Below are 17,131 nucleotides of genomic sequence, written 5' to 3'. Positions count from 1 at the left end.
CTGTGCTGAACAGAAGAGAAATGATTGAAACATTTTAGTAACAAGGGCCTTTTGCGAGTAGCAATCACTTTCTCTCTGAGACTCTAGGCAGGCACACAGCTCCGCGAGCACCCTAATCTTGGTGAGTGTTGGGAGTGGGGGGAAGGCAGTTGTGTGTACAGACAAAAAGGTCACGGCTTGCAGGGCAGCTTTGCAGGGAACTCATTCTAAAATTATCCTACACTTTTTCACAGGCAGCCAACCTGCTGGCTGACATCTCGCTGCTGCAGGTGACCAGAGAACCATAGCACAACTGCTGAATGCTTGTGGCTTTCAGCCCGGTCTATGTGCAGCTCAGCTATGTGCCACTTTGGTCCCAGCTCCAGTGATTGCTAAATGGCATGGTAGTTTTCTACAGTGGGGGAACTAACAAGGTTGCAATTCCTTGGAATCTGTGGCTGAGGATTAACAAGTACCTCTTGGAAACTTTCCAGAGCCTCTCTGCAGGTCTCGATGTCCATCGACACCCTGCTTGGCCATGCAGATTAGCTATGTAGGGCGATGTCCAGCTCACACAAAACACTACCTACCTCCCACTTTTTGATTCCCTACACAAGCCAGAGAAACTTACCCAGAGCCTCATCTGCTTCCTGCTCCCCTTTGAGTACTTCTGGAGTGGAGAAATGTTCCTGGCTGCCTGCCCCACCGGGCGACCCTGCTGGGAGCTCCACATCCTCTTCTAGCTCAAATTCTTCATCCAGAATTTCATCCTCTGGGTTCTCCCCTCTTTCTGCTGCCTCTGAAGTATCCATGGGGCTATCGGCGATGGAGGTGGGGTCACCATTGAGGATAGCATTCAGTTCCTTATAGAAGTGGCAGGTCTTAGGTGCACCACTCGAGCGATAGTTCGCCTCCTGTGGCTTATGGTATGCCTGCCTGAGCTCCTTTATCTTCGCTCTGCACTGCTGCGTGTCCTGATCATAGCGCTTTTTGCACAAGCCTCGAGAAACTTGCCCATATGCGTCCCGATTCCTATCGGTCACTCGCAGCTGCGACTGAACAGACTCCTCTCCCTCTCCTAATTCAACAGCTCAGCGGTAGTCCAAGCGGGAGCGCGTTTGGTGTGATAGCCAGCCATGCTGATCTGAGAAGCCACCTGGGAAACTCCTCTGGGAAGCCAGCAAGCAGGAAATGAGATTTAAAATTTCTGGGGCTTGCAAGGGAGAGGGGCGGATTGGCTGCAGAGCAGCGGAGTTCAAACCGCTGACCAGAGTGGCAGCATGGGAATTTTGGGATACTTTTTGGAGGCCAATAAAATTGAAGAAAAACCTGGTGTCTGCACTGAATGTTTGTTGACAAAAAATGGAGGGGAAAAGACAAAAGTCTCTCGCAGGTGTGAAAGTGTTTTGTCACCAAAACTAGGTGGATTTTTTTAAAAAAAATCACATGGCAGTGTGTATGCTATTGCTTTTTTGTAACCAAAGCCAGTTTTTGTTGACAAAACTTGCCAGTGTAGACAAGCCCTCAGAAACCTTTTGTATAACTAGTTTTGTTGCTGTTCTTTTTAGTCTAGGTCCACAGGATTCAATCAAGTAGTGAAAAAATTAATTATGGAAGTCTTTAGACCAAGCCAGGTATTATGAATATACATGTTAATAGAAGAATGCTTTTGATATTGGACAATATTAATTTGCTAATCAATCAAAGACTACTGAGAAAATAATTAGGGATGTTTCAAATTTGTAAGAGACTGAATTCAGATGATCAGTCACTTGCATGGGAAAAGAGTGTGAAAGGAATCTTTTTATTGCAGGAGCCTCAGTTCATCCCTTCTGCTATGTCAAATATTGCACAAATATGTTTACAGTATACTTAGCATTTTGTCCATTGCAATATATTCAGTATCAATTTTCTGCATATGCAATTTAATACACTGTTATACAAGAATTACTTTTTTCAGAGATGCAATGCAGTGCATAAATTATCTAATACAAAATATTTTGCTGCCTCATTGACCAGCATCAAGATCCAATTTTAGATGAAACAGGCACGTTTCCCTGTTTATAAAGACATATATTTGAAATTATTTATCATCTGATTTAAAATGTGGAATGGGTCGATTTCTTTACAGAAAATGATACCTGATGAAAGACTGGCAACAAACTGAAATAAATTTTTACATTTAAAGAAGTTTTAAAAAGCTGGTAACCAGAAATTCTAATGTGGCAGTTATGCAATTTTTACTATGTCAATTACTCCTGCAAAATGTCTAATGTAGGTGAAGTATTGTAATTAAATGATGGACAAATCTGCTGTTAGGTACAGCTTTTAAAGTGTATACATCATGTTAGTGCATTTAACAGCATATGCAAAATGTGATATACCAATCTATGTTCATCTTCATATATCATCCATGTGAAATAAACATACTGTAGCCAGTTTGGTCTCCTGTGCCATGTTAGGTAGTGCATGAACTTCCTTAATGCAGTGTTGTAAACTCTCTCAACCTTAAGTCTTGCAATATTTGACATTTTTCTTAAAGCTTCACCTCCTGGAGACAGGTAATTTTGTGAGAATCTCAGCTTTCATTTTTAAGCAAAAATAAATTTTTAGCCTTTGTGGCCGTGGAACTTGAAAATGTGAGCCCAAGTAGCTCTGAAAGCTAAAGGCAAATTAAAAATACCCTAAATTTATTATCTCATTATATTTTGGGGCCTGACTTGTGATTTTTGAATATCTGAGGTTAGCAGTATTGAAAATATAATGTGGGGCTAAATACCCTGATAGAATTCAGTGTTCCTTGAAATACTGTAACATTACATACAGCATCATACTTTATTTTAAAGTTTCATTTTAATTGTGACTTAAAATGGTCATCTTATCATAGCATCATAGAACCATAATGTTAGAAGGGATTGCAAGGGTCATCTAATCTAACTCCTTGCCAAGATGCAGTATTCGTTGTGTCTCAACCATCCAAGACAGATGGCTATTCAGCCCCTCTGTGAAAAATGAAGAAGCTTCCACAACCTCCCAGTGCAGTCTGTTCCATTGTCCTACTGTTCTTACAGTTAGATTAAATCTCAGGAAATGTTTCCTAAATCTGCTATGCTGTGGTTTGAACCCATTGTCTCTTGTCCTGCCTCTGTGGCAAAAGAGAACAACTTTTCTCCATCTTTTTTACGACAGCCTTTGAAGTAGCTGTAGACGGCTATCATGTAGCTCCTTAATCTTCTCTTTTCCAAACTAAACATACTCAGTTCCTTCAGCCTTTGCTCATATGGCTTGCATTCCATCCCTTTGAATTTTGATCATCTTTGTTGCTTGCCTCTGGATCCTTTCCAGTTTCTGTACATCATTTCTATACACTGGTGACCAAAACTGGACATAGAACTCCAGCTGAGACCTAACCAGCGCCGAGTAGAGTGGTACTATCACCTCCCGTGACTTGCATGCTATGCCTCTGTTAATGCAATCTAAAATTGCATTTGCTTTTTTTGCAACAGCATTGCATTGCTAACTCATGTTGAAGTTGTGATCCACCACAACTACCGGGTCCTTTTCAGCAGTGCTGCTGCCAAGCCAGTTTTCCCCCATTCTGTATTTGTGCATTTGGTTTTTCTTCCCTAAGTGTAGTACTCTGTTTGTCCTTGTTGAATTTCATTTTGTTGTCTGTAGTCCAGTTCTCCAATTTATCAAGATCCCTCTGAAATTTAGCACTATCCCGCAAAATATAGGTAACCTCCCCTAGCTTTGTGTCATCTGCAAAACTTGATCAGTATGCTTGCTATACCTACATCCAGGTCTCATAAAGATGTTAAACAACACCAGACCCGGAACAGGTCCCTGTGGAACCCCACCTGAGACCTCCTTCCAGTCCAACATAATTCCATTAATAGTAGCTCTTTGTTTGCGGTTGTTAAACCAATTATGTATCCACTTATTGGCAGGGTGCTGGAACAATTTTTATAGGGGCGGGGTGCTGAGAGACGTTGAACCAAACCATATACTCTGTATATGATGGGAACCACTTCAAGCCACGGGGTGCAACAGCACCCACCACACCACTAGTTCCAGCACCTATGCTTAATGGTAGTTCTGTTGAGCCTGCATTTCTCCAGCTTACTTATCAGAATGTCATTTGGGACTCTGTCAAAAGCCTGTCTGAAGTCCAGGTATGTTATATCCACTGCATTTCTCCTATCCACCAAATCAATTATCCTGTCAAAGAAGGAAATCACTGGTTTGGCATGATTTTGTTCTTGATAAATACATGTTGATCCCTTCATCCTCCAGGTATTTGCAAATTGAATGTTTTATACATCGCTGTAGTTAGTAGCTTCCCAGGAATCAAAGTCAGGCTTACTCACTGTAGTTCCCCAGTTCCTCCTTTTTCCCCTTTTTAAAGATGGGCACTATGTTAGCCCTTCTCCAGTCTTCCAGGACTATTATCTTGTCTTTCAAGTTTCTGTGATTCAGGGAAAAATTCAGGCACAGTTCCCGTTGACTTCAGTGGAAGTTGTGTATTCATCAGAGACTGAATTACATCTTTAAACCCTGATTCTGCTAGTTATTCCACACAAGTGGACTCCTGCAACACGGCGGAGTAATTTGCAAAATGTTAGTCTGAAGCTCCATTTCTGCATGTGCTCAACTTTACTCTGATGCTCATATGCCTAAACTTTAATATGTGGGTTAATGGAGTCTCATTAATGTGTTTGGAGAAGAATTTTGCCAGAAGGAGCTCAATTTTCAAACCTTAGTGCCTTAAGAAAATTTCCAAATCCCACACTAAAACTGGTACTAGATTTTTAAAGGTATTTAGGCACAGAGTGGTCTTTTCAGAAGCTTCTAGGTACCAAACTCCCATTGAAATCAGTGAGTTTTAGGTGTCTAGGAGCATTTTAAAATCCCACTAAGTGCCTAAATAATATAAAACTGACATTTTGGTGCCTAAGTGGCAATTTGAGCATTTAATGAAGGATTTAAAAATCTTATTGAATCAACATGTTTGAAAATTGAGCCCAAATATTCTCTACCCAATGTCAGTGTGACGCTGGGGCAAGATTATTTTTTTAAACGAGTCTAATCATTATTTCAGCTTCTAAATAAGTGACCTTGCTCTTCAAAAGTGCTGAGGACTTAACAGCTTCCATTACATGCAATGGAAACCAGTGGAGCACTTTTGTCTCTATTTGTGTGATGGGTAACTGTGATAGTAACAAATGGATATGTATGTTAGCTAGATAACAATGGGCAGGTTTCAAGTCAAGAGAACTTTAAAAGAAAAATAATAAAATAATCCAGAAATATGAATGATATCAATAAATCACTTTCTTTTCTTGTTCTGAAGTCGTTTTATGGTTTAGAGAAACTTAATGTGTATTTCAAGCAGTATTAAGCTAAAATCTTCTTATAGCTTGCCAAAGAATTTAGGGAAAAGAGATAATGTTGTCAAGACCTTTAAAGTCTTTCATCAGACATGTAGCATCAGGAACCAAGATTTGTTGTCAGAACTGTTTAAAGAAAATTAGATTTTACTTTTTTCTGTATACGCCGTGGAAACCCCCTTGAGCCTTTTTGTCAGGTGTACTAAGCCTTTAAGGCTAAGCCACTTTAAACTGGAGTATTGTACAGTATGTCTATTCATTTTATTATCTGATTCCAAAACATATCACTTGACAGAAGAAAATTTTGTGTTGCTTTGTCGTCAGTTCAAGTCTCAGTAGCCAGTGTGTATTAAGACACTGACTCAGAAAAGCACTTAAGCACATGGTTAAGTCTAGTTGTCTTTTGTGGGGCTTAGCACGTCTTTAAGCTTTGTTGAATTGGGGCCTAATAAAACATACCACTATTATATGCTGTAGGATTAGAACAGAAGTCAAATCAGCTTTGGCTTGAAAAATGCTTTAAAAAGAGGGAGCTGTTCGGCTCTAGAATGGTTTTATATCCAAAATTGGGAATAATTCGTAGAGCATATACCACAAGGTGTTTTCAAGCTGTATTTTATAAAAGCCAATGGTGGGAATTCTTTGGATTCATTATTGGGCAAAGCTAGAAATTCTAGTTGAAATTCCAGGGTACAATACGAGGTTTTTACAAAGCATATAAAACAACTAAGGCATTCTCCTTCAGGAGAGTCAGTGACACCTATGGCAATACATGTCAGAAGGACAAGGTTCATCAGAACACTAACCTTAACATAGGTATATGAGAGGACTCACCATGGAAATTATCAGTGGTGATTATATACTAATAGGATCTGAATTTTCTACTGAACTGCACTCATAACTTCCACTGACTTCACTGGGCATTTCCACTGCATTCTGTGGCAGAGCCAAAGTCCTTATTAAGTTCTTACTGAGTTCTTACATGACAGCATATCCATTGATGATACTGAGCATTTTGCCTGAATAAGGCATTGAATAATAATTTGAAGTTTTGACCTGTAATTTATTTTTTAAAACTATTTTCCTGAAAGCAAAGGAAGAATCTTGGCATTGTTGTACCTGATTCAATCATTAACTGACCATCCATTTCTAAGGTCTAGGAAATTAATGAAATTGAAATGGTTTTACTCTGAATATAATTTTAAAATCAACTCATTACAAAAGTATCAGAGAATGAACCTGAACTTGAAAATCTTTCTGATAAAGACAGACACAAGTTAGTTTTATTTTACATATTCCAGTGCACTCATCATTTAAATGCTCCAGACTGCTCAGGAAGCAAGACTTGAAAACAAACTGTTTAAGAAAATACAACATTGGAAGGATAATAGTCTGTGAGCTTAAGAACAAAACAATCTTTCCACAGAATATTTTATTTTGGTTCAGTCACTTTTCAGCTAAGGATGTTGATACTGATTTGGCTCAATTATGCCATTAAGATGCAACTCCAAACATCATGCTGCTGGGGAGCTCCTTAAGAGACTAGAATTGACAGCCCATATAGGGATGTGAGTTGGGTGGGCCTCTGAAGTGCCGGACAAGTTCCCTGGCCAGATAGTGTGTAACACCCAGACCATATGGTATTGTGTCCTCCTCTAATGGTGACTGGGCCACATGCACGGGTTGATGAGGCTGCTGTAAGCTCAGTTACTAGAGCTGAGTCTTTCATCTCAGTCAGTAGAGGCTCATGTGTTTGGAATCTAGAAGTCCCTTGTTCAGTCCCCACTGTTGAGGTACCAACCTAGGTTGTAGCGTTACCTGAGTGTGGGAGATAGGATAGTTACCTTTTTTGTCTGCAATCTATGTAGTTTAATAAGTGTAAAATACATTCTTCTCTTCTCTGTGGATAGAAAGAAAGAGGGGAAATTGATGGCCTATGGGATTCTGTGGCTTGATAAAGGCTGAGATAAAATGTTCTCATTTTTTGTTTTTATCTCAACAGAAAAGCGAATAATCAGTTTAAATGTTCAGACAGTCCCAACATACAAGACAATTTCTAATGTTATTGGTTATTTAAAGGGATCTACATTTCCCGGTAAGTAGACCTCTATGACTACTATTATTATTAATTATGTGTACAACAGTAATCCGAGGGACTGCAATAAAATATCATGTTCCTTTCGTGCTATGTGCTGTACAAATAGTCAATTAAAAAGACTATTCTAGATCCAAAGAGTTTGATTTATGCCAGGAAACAACAGGAGGATTAAACAGAGAATTGGTTAAAAGGCAAGGAGAGATGGTACCAGTACAACGAGCATGTTTTTGCCCAATAAACAATAATTATCTTTATAAACATTCATGATATTACTGTTTTGTCATTTATGTTAAGTAAATGTCTTAGTATTTCAAATTCTAGAAACTACTTTATTGTTTGGCTTGTTCTATGTAAGCAGTCTATCTGACCTTAGCAAAGGCTTAATTCTTCTTAAGTGTGGACTATTGTTACATTATATTTTTAATTATATATTGACTAGAATTGCAGGAAGCAGGTGCAGCACATCACTCAAAATACTGGAAGTCTACCGTTTTTCTTATGTTAGTGGCCAATCCATTTGCAAATTGAATGAATTATTTTTTTAAGAAGTAATTGAATGCAAGAATCTCACTGTGTGTGATTTGGATATGTAGCGGTGAATTGTACTGTGGCTCGATTGTGAACAGATTGCTAATAGAAAATAAGACATACAACAATCGTTAGCCATGTAGTCCAGGACCTAGAACCTACTGTGTTTATAGTGGAGATTAAGGACATGCAAACCTTTGCAGTTTTACCTTTAATAACATTTAAGACCCAGTTCTGCAACCTTTTTTATGGTAAGTAGTAGCCTATTACAATGTGTATTCCCATTGATATCACTCTCGGAATAAGATACTGTTCAACATGAATAAGGGTGGCAGAATCAGGCCCTACTAGCAACTGTGACATCAAAACACACTCAGCTCACAAAATCTCACTCAGCTGTAATACTAGTGGTAAAGAGTGCGATCGTGGAGACATCATATGCACTTTGGTAATACAGAGAATAAATAAATAATAATAGTAATAGGAGGTCATCAAAATCAACATGAGTAGAATCTCCCCATGAGAAATATTTGGCTGAAAGGAGGAAGTGCTATTTCAGCAGGTATTGAAAGCTGTTGTTGTCTGATGGCTGTTTACCAGCATGTGGCAGAGGTGGTCTCAGTCCAATTCCTAATGGACAGATGGAATCATTCCCCAAACCATCATCAGAATTCCCCGGGTTAGCACTCTTGTTGGCAGTCTATGCAGAGAAATTGCTGATTTAACTACTCTGTCACGAGAGGTTGTCCATTAAGGTCAGGTTTGAGGCACTGAGGTGGAGTAATAGGGAAAGCTTTTATCTTGTCTGTCAGTGAAATAATGGCTGCAGCTTTCAGCAAGCTCAATTCAGCACCTTTCACCAGAACTAAGTCCATTTTATAAAGAACTGAGAACAATTACTATCTGAGTATTTAATTTTGGTTAGAGGTTTTATTCCACAAGAAATTTTAATTGATGTTCTCATCTGCTGCATATTTGCAAATGGCTCTCTTGGAAAAATAACTAAACTTGAACAGTAGAAAAGGGCATGTTTAGACAGATTTTTTTCTACCAACTAAAATGCAAATTAGAAATAGGACAACAAATAAGAAAAAAAAGCATGTATTCACCCCTAATATCAACTTTCCAAAGCGCATCTTGTAATACTTGAATCAACTTCAATTTTTTGTGTGGTACACATGAAACTTAATGATAATATATGTAGGTACTTAAGCACATCCTAATTTTAAGATCATGTAATCACACTGAAATCAATGGGATTCCTAGTTGGTATTGTAGCTGTGTCCCTCCCTACTTGATATTTTCCTGGCACATTTGTTACTTTGACATTTTGATGTGGTTCTTCTTAGTTTTATGTGCGCACACTATTCTCCCTGGTGCTCCTATGAGTAAAGAGGGCAAGCCAAATTTATCCCTGGTATAATTACATTGAAGACCAAGGAGTTACATCAGGGATGGATTTTACTCCATAAAGGCTTCCAATTCTCAAGCCATCTGTTTTGATTTTTAGTTTGATAAGTATTATAGACAGAGTTTTAAAAACTCTCCCAGAGCATTTGAAATCCAGCCGTTACGTTAAAGGAATAAGGGAAAGAATAAATGTGTAGCTTATTTGTTAGTCGCTGTGGGGAATTTAAAAAAGTAATCAAATGTATGTGGGCTTTATAGACTGCAAACAGTAAATGGTCTGCCACTGTACAAAAGGGAGGTGTAACTGACCTAGGAAAACACTGTATGAAGTCACCTGTATTTCACCTTTTCTATGCTGACCAGTCCTTGCCTATCCTGCCTAAATCCTAACTCTCCACAGTACTTGGTGGTTCTTCCTACTCCACTCGAGACCCACAGTTCTTATTTCTCTTTCCTCTCATCATGCTCTCTCAGTTTCCTTGCCTACTCCAGCAGGTGATTGGCAAGAGAAGCTGCTGCTGCTGCCTATCCGCTACTCTGCTGTATGGGTGACTGCTATCCCTCAGGTGCTGCTCCTGCAGCCAGCTGCCTCTGGGGGCTTCTGTGCATGTTCAGGTGAGAGGGGTGTGGGCAGGTGAGTCGCTTCAAAAAAGCCATCTGCTGCTGTCCATGCTCCTCTCCATCTGCAGGAACTTCCTGGAGTGAAGATGGCATTTGGCAGCTTTCTCAACCACCTACTGATTCTCTGTCATCTCCTGTGAGATCTCTGTCTATCTTTCTGCTATCCCTTCCTTGCATAGACCAATCAGAGAAGTGGTGAAAGGTAGTCTTTGCATCCCGACTAATCCCTCTGTTATAGCAATGGTTCCTGCAGGCACTTTTGGGTCCCTAAGGAATACAGGAGGTGAAATTTACATCCATGAATGCCCTGTCTCCACTTGAGGGATGATATCCTCTTGCTGGGTTAAAGTGTTAGGTCTTCCCATTGCCATTGCATTATATTAAATACATTTTTCCTGACACAATACAAAAATCTAATTACATTAGTTATATTGCTCATTATAGTCAATTATGTATGCTTAGATTTAATTTTTGCTGACAAGCTGTACAGTTTTGTTTTAATGATTCTGTCAGTACCACCCAGTGAAACTTAGAAATAGTTGCCTTTACAAATAGATTTTCATGTTTATATTTGTTTAAAAACAGAAGCAAACAGCTGTGTGATATGATTAAAAAGTGTTTACGTTACAGATACATTGCAGCAACCTTTCCAGTAAAACATGAAACAGCATTATTGTATTCTACTTAAACAATATCCCTAGACCAAAACTCTGGTAAAAACCCACTTTGGTGGAGAGGAGTTTTATAATTAGAGAGTGCATGTCAAATTCAAAAGAGTTTGTAGGTATTAATCACAGCAAATATCCCCAAGGAATGTGTAGTATTTAATTTCATAGGCAATTTAACGTGTGGACAGTTTACACATATCCTGTTGCACTTCAGCATATTGACAAAAAGAATGGATAAAATAAAGGACTCAAAAAACTCCAACCCCCTTTTGCTCTCTAGAATCAACCTGACACCTAATGTTTTTTAGGATTCTCTTGAAATCTAAACAGTAGACATGACGCAAGAAGTGAAGATCGGGAAAAGGAATAAAAGTACAACAAGGGTCATATCTGATGGATCTGTTTATTTATTAGTATCTAGAGCTGGCCAAAACTCAGAATTTCTATTCCATAGGTAATTCGGACGTTTTGAAATGCCCTTTCTGTCTGACTCAGAACAAAAAGCAAAAATTTCTAAATTTCCTGTAAAACAAAATTTTAAAAAAAAGAATTCAGAAATATTGAAATGACTTTGTCAAAATGTTTCATTTCAATAAGGCTGAAGTGCTTAATTTTGACTATTATCATACAGTCAAAATAATAACATTGATATGGAGTGCTTTCATAATTTTTCATGGAAAATGTAGATGAAATAAATATGTTCTCATGAAACATTTCAGTTTCATCAAATCCACATTTTCCAATGAAAAACTCTTTTGTCATAAAATTTTAAATTAATTCCATTAGAGTTGTTTTAAAAGATTGTCAAGTACATCCAGAGCATTGGATGGATACTCTTCATTGTACGTTAGTATAAATCCAAATAAATAACTAAATAATATCACAGGTTTCTCATTTAAAGCATGTGAACATCTTGATTTGGTTTCTGTATTGGACCATGTGTACTTATATTAGGATGGTGTAGGTAAAGTAGAGAGAGATTTATATTATCTTTTTTATGATCATGCAAGCTTGATTATCTGTATCAGTGACACCGTCAAGTATGGGCACAATATGTCCTTTATTTTTGGAATTATTTTTCTGTTAAAGTCTAACTGAAATAAATGTTTTGTTGGTGTTGTTTTTCTTTTCAGATAGATATGTCATAGTTGGTAGCCACCACAACAGTGTATATGGTTACAGTGGACAAGAATGGGCCAGTAGCACTGCTGTCATCACAGCATTTATACAAGCCTTGATGCTAAAAGTTGAGAGAGGCTGGAGGCCTGATCGGACCATTGTTTTCTGCTCATGGGGAGGAACATCATTTGGCAACATTGGCTCATATGAATGGGCAGAGGTAAACATTTGATGATGCAGCTATGGAAACTGTGAAAAGCAGACACCATAGTATGGCTATATGTGGAAGCCACAGCTCTTTTAAAAACTATTACTTAACTGGGATAAAAAGTCCAAACAACTTGGCAGGGTTGCTTCTGTGCAGAACTCAACTGGCACCAATAGCCCGGGTGGACTATAAGCCTGACATTGAGCATGGAGGCCATGCCTGTTCTACACCTCAGGCCTGCCCGGGGACCTTGACTGGAAACCAAGGTTCCAAACTGTTCCCCTCCTGCATGCTGGAGGGGGGAGCTGCATGCTGCATGAGACCCATGTAAACAAATTGCCCCACTATGCAGTGCCATACTCATGTCAGTGTCTATCCAGCCTACTGAGTTACATGGACCTCAAATTGGACCCTTTTAACTCATGATCCCATTGGAACCATAAAAGATGCTTCTGGCTGAGATTTTTCCTCCCTCTCTCTCCTAGCCCCATCAAAGCTGCACCCTGGGTAGCTAGTAAGATGACATTTGTTTTACTGTGGAAAACGATTAGGAGAATTATATTTTTACTGGAAAAAGAAAAGACTACTGATAGGGCATTTAGCTAATTGCATAAATACTCAACATCAAAATAAGATGATCTTGGGATAAATGACTGACATATTGTGACTATGATTGGGGAGGTTTGAATAGTAGGAAATAAAAAGGGACCTGAACCTTCACGCCAAATTAAAGCTGAAACCAAATAAGATATAGAGAATAGTTTTATTAATTTAAAATATAAATGTGTATTTCATGCCTGTATATCTGTTCTGTGTGTGTGTGTGTGTGTTTAATTCAGCAGCCAGGAATATCTCTATGGGCTTCTCCTTTTTAATCAATCAAGTGAAATCCATTGGAATCTTATTTAAACTGGATAGCATTGTTTGATAAGTTATCTTCATCAAGTTGATTTGCCATTCTGTTGAACCTAAGAGCCCAAGGAATTGTGTGTGTCAGATTGAATCTAACTTTTAAACACAAATGGGTGATAATTGAAAGAGCTACTAACTATGGGGACACTAAAATGTGTATGTGATTAATGGCTTTTCTGTATGGAAACTACCAGTGCTCTCCGATCCTTCATCCAACTCCCTCTTGAGTACTCTTTCTCTGTGCAAAGCCTGGAGTTAGAGAGAGAGAGAGTGTGTGTGATTATATATATATATAATACACACACACACACACACACACACATGCAATTCCATCCAGAAGTAGATCTGGAAGTGGTAAAAATAGCTCAAGAATGGCTTTTTAGAAACAGAAATTACTGTGGGTTTTGTGAAGAGAGCCTATGCTTGAGAAATTTCCATCCCAGTTTTTCAGACTTAGAGGCTTCACCTATGTTTTACATATCTGAGCCTGTTTAGAGTTTCCCATTACAACTTACTATTAATCACAACAATCTGTGGCCATATACTATGGTAATCACTATGACAAACAGTCTGGTCATTGGATAATTGCATATTATCTGTTAAGGACCCAAATGCATAACAGCTCGGTCTTCCGGCTGTTCCCATGACTGGTTGTGGTTGGTCCAGAATCTTTGAGTCATCATCTTCTTGTTCTGCATCTGCCACTTGTACTTGTTCTGTTGATTGTTCTCTCTGAGGAACACACTGTAGATGTCAACAGTTTCTGTTGAACTCTCCACTGTCAGCCTTGACCACATATGAACTGAGTGCTGAATTCCTTTTCTTTACAACAGCTGAGGTTGTCCATTCCTTTTTTCCATCCAGTTTGACATGAATGCAGTCACAAAGTTCTTAACTGGCAGTTCTCTAACTGATTGACATCTGTTGTAAAAATGTTTAGCTTTTTTAACCGATTTGGCTACTCTCTTCATGTTGGCCACTTTGGAGATAGATTCTTTTCCAAAGCTGGAACAGTAGTTCTGAGTTGTTATCCCATCAGGAGTTGTGTTGGACTACATCCAGTAACTTCTTTAGTGTTGTTGTGTAACTCAGAAGGGCAAGGAATGGATCTTCCTGTTGTAAGATTTTCTTTGCTATCTGTACAGCTCCGTCAGCCTCTCCATTTACTTGTGGGTAATGTGGGCTGCTAGTAATATGATCAAAATCATATTTCATTCAGAATGAGTTAAATTCTGCTGCAGTGAATTGTGGTCCTTTGACCGTCACTGATGTGAGCAAAAAAGCTTACTTCAGTTTCTTGATAACACTGCAACATGTTACATCTTTCAAGTACGTTATTCCTATATACATGGGGAAAAAGTCCACAATGACCAGGTAATGATGTTCTCTGAATTCACATAAATCTGCCACTACTCTCTTCCAAGGTCTGTGTGGTTGAGGTGTTATTAAAGTTTCTGTTGGTCTGACCGTTCTGCAGTGTTCAGATGCAGATACTTTATGTTTTAAATCATTGAGGATGCCTGGCCACTACACTGACTGGTTGGCCCATTCATGGAATTTAGTGCATCTTTGATGTCCTTCATGGGGATGAGATTTAGGATTTCTCCTCTCATTTCATTTGGAATTATGATGCAATTGCCTTTAATCATAAGTCCATTTGACTTTCTTAGTTGACTAGGCACTGCAAAGCAGTCTCCTGTCACTTCACATACTGGGCTAGCCACCCCAATGTAACTTAGAACTTCCTGAAGTTGCATGTCTGTCAGGGTTGCTTTTTGTAGCTGGTATAGTCTCTTTTCTGACACTGGTCTGTAAGTATCAACAATATCAACATATGCCTTTATGTTGTCTTTGAGCTCACAGGTAGTTGAGTGCAATGCTGGGCTCTATGACAGAATGCCTGTTACTATCAGATTTTTCCCAAGTACATCTCTAGCAATTGAGTTCGATCACATTAATCTTAGTAATAGATGTTGGCATCTCAGCGGTGCTTGATCAGCCGTGACAGAAGGCCATCCCGACTATATGTAAATAATTATGGCGTTAACTGCACAATACACTTTTATCTGCTGGGTATTCCCTGACATTTAGAAATAAAGTTGCAGACTAAGTAAACCACATTCAGGGTCTCCTGTCCTCCTTCTGGTGTAGCCAAACATTGAGGGAAGGAAGTTTCCATACATACAAGTCATTAATCACATATATGTTTTGGAATCCCCATGAATAATAGTTATTTCAGTTATCACCCAGGTGTGTTTAAAAGTTGGATTCAATTTGACAAGCACAACTCCTGAGCTGTTAGCTTCAACAGAATGGTAAATCAACAGCAACTCTATGAAAATAACTTATCAGACATGCTATCCAGCTTAAATAAGGTTCCAATGGATTTCAGTTGATCAATTGAAAAGAAGAAGCCTGCCGCGAAGTTCCTGGCTGCTGAATTAGAATAATAGATAAATAAAGGTTTAATCGCTTATCATTTTTGGAAGCAGCTAGCACTTATCAAAACCTCATCCTTCCAACATGATTATTCTTCAAAAACAAGAGGGGAGAAAAAAAATCAAGTTGAAAGAATCCATGTGACTGAGAGGAAGCAAAATTTGTTTAGTTCCACTTCAAGTCAGCTTTACAACAGATGTAATGGGGCTGCCCCCCTTCTGCTCAATATAAAAAGCCACTTCATGCAAAGAGCAGCTCATTACTGAGAAAGCAAAGAGGATCTTTTTAAAAAAAAATAATTGAAGTGGTTCAAATATACTACTTCCCATGTTTAAAATGTAATCAAATGACAACACTGGATAAATTATGCAATTCAAATCTGAATTTGGGCTCCTGGTCTGAAAATTCAAGTGCATTTAACTGTTTGATAATGATTACTTTTGAAGTTTGGCTTCTGTCAGGCGCAAGTTTAAAAGCCCTTCTTGTTGTTTCACAGTAAGTAATGTTTTCACTCTCGGCTTTGCAGCTATAGTCATTCTTAATTCCTCCAGGGCCTGTTTGCATTTTGTTCAGATGATGTGCGAAATGGAATTATAACTTTTGATACAGAGAAATAAAACTCAAATATCCTTTGAAGTTTTAAAAATGATGATATAGGAAAATGAAGTTAAATAATACTTAGGGAATTGTAGTGGAGGAAAAACATAGGGTGTATTTTTTCCCTTAAAGGAACTAAAGTAAGAAAACAAGCCTTAATTATAATCAGACATATTAATAACATTGCTGTGCTTGTGTTGTAGGATCTCAAGAAAGTTCTCCAGAGAAATGTTGTGGCTTATGTTAGCCTCCATAACCCAGTAAGAGGCAACTCAAGCTTGGATCCTGTAGCATCGCCTTCTCTTCAGCAACTGGCAACAGAGGTTAGAGATATGAGATTTCCCTTACAGCTCAACTTCTCAGATGATACAATTCTTCCATTTATGTTGGTTGCTTTTACTTAATTTCACAATGAGATCCTTCTGAGTGAATACTGACAAATAGAGTCCTAGAGTTTAAGGCCAGAGGGACCACCAGACCATCTAGTCTGACCTCGTGTGTATCAGAAGCCAACAATACCACCCTCAACAACCGAAATTAGACCAAAGTCTTACAGCCCACTGGCAACTTGACTATTATGTGCTACATAAAGAAAACATCTTCATTGTAGCCTTTGTTATTCAGTGGCTGTTTTCAATCAAGTAAACACACTAACAAGACTTAAATACTTACCATACAAATTAAACAGTGGGCAGAAAGGATAACCTACATTTCTGTACTAGCTCCATGGAAAGCCCTCAAGAGTTCATTATACTAAGTTTCACTACACTTGCATGCCCTTCAGCTTTTCCACTTCTTGGCACTTTAAAGTAATTTATTTCCTATTCATTAGCACAATTCACATTTTCCTCTTCCTTTTATGATCTTTAAAAGCTGTTTATCAAATGACATTTAAACTTGTAAATTTACCAGCGGTAACATTTTGCACAGAGGGGAAACAATTACTGCTCCTATAATCAGCAGTGTGTAAAGTGTATAGGTCAAATTCTGAACTCTGTTACACCATTGTAGCTAGGAAGAAGTCAGTGGAGTTATTCCACAGTTACCCTGGTGTAACGGAGTTCAGAAAGTGGTCTAATGACCTTTCTATAATTTCTCAAAGGTTACAGAATTCAATATAATTGGAAATGAAATGGAAATATTTTGAGGAATGTGTTCATTA

At 38.5% G+C, this 17,131-nt stretch overlaps 1 protein-coding gene across 3 annotated transcripts in view; it reads left to right on the top strand.

The window, feature by feature from the left end:
- The window catches only part of NAALADL2 (N-acetylated alpha-linked acidic dipeptidase like 2), a 935,367-nt gene that overhangs the window by 682,824 nt on the left and 235,412 nt on the right, over positions 1-17,131 (top strand). For all 3 annotated transcript variants that reach the window (XR_012669850.1, XM_075132103.1, XM_048862820.2), the window contains 3 exons: positions 7,372-7,464; positions 11,828-12,033; positions 16,173-16,292. Coding sequence is in view for 2 of the 3 variants with exons in the window: in XM_075132103.1 (XP_074988204.1) it covers positions 7,372-7,464; positions 11,828-12,033; positions 16,173-16,292 (419 nt within the window). In the remaining variant the exon portion in view is untranslated. The remainder of the gene's footprint in view (positions 1-7,371; positions 7,465-11,827; positions 12,034-16,172; positions 16,293-17,131) is intronic.

The sequence above is a fragment of the Caretta caretta genome, chromosome 9 (assembly GCF_965140235.1).
Source record: "Caretta caretta isolate rCarCar2 chromosome 9, rCarCar1.hap1, whole genome shotgun sequence".
In the NCBI taxonomy this organism is placed as follows: domain Eukaryota; kingdom Metazoa; phylum Chordata; order Testudines; family Cheloniidae; genus Caretta; species Caretta caretta.
The sequence above is the reverse complement of the archived record's forward strand: the minus strand, read 5'-3'. Positions and strand labels throughout refer to the sequence as shown.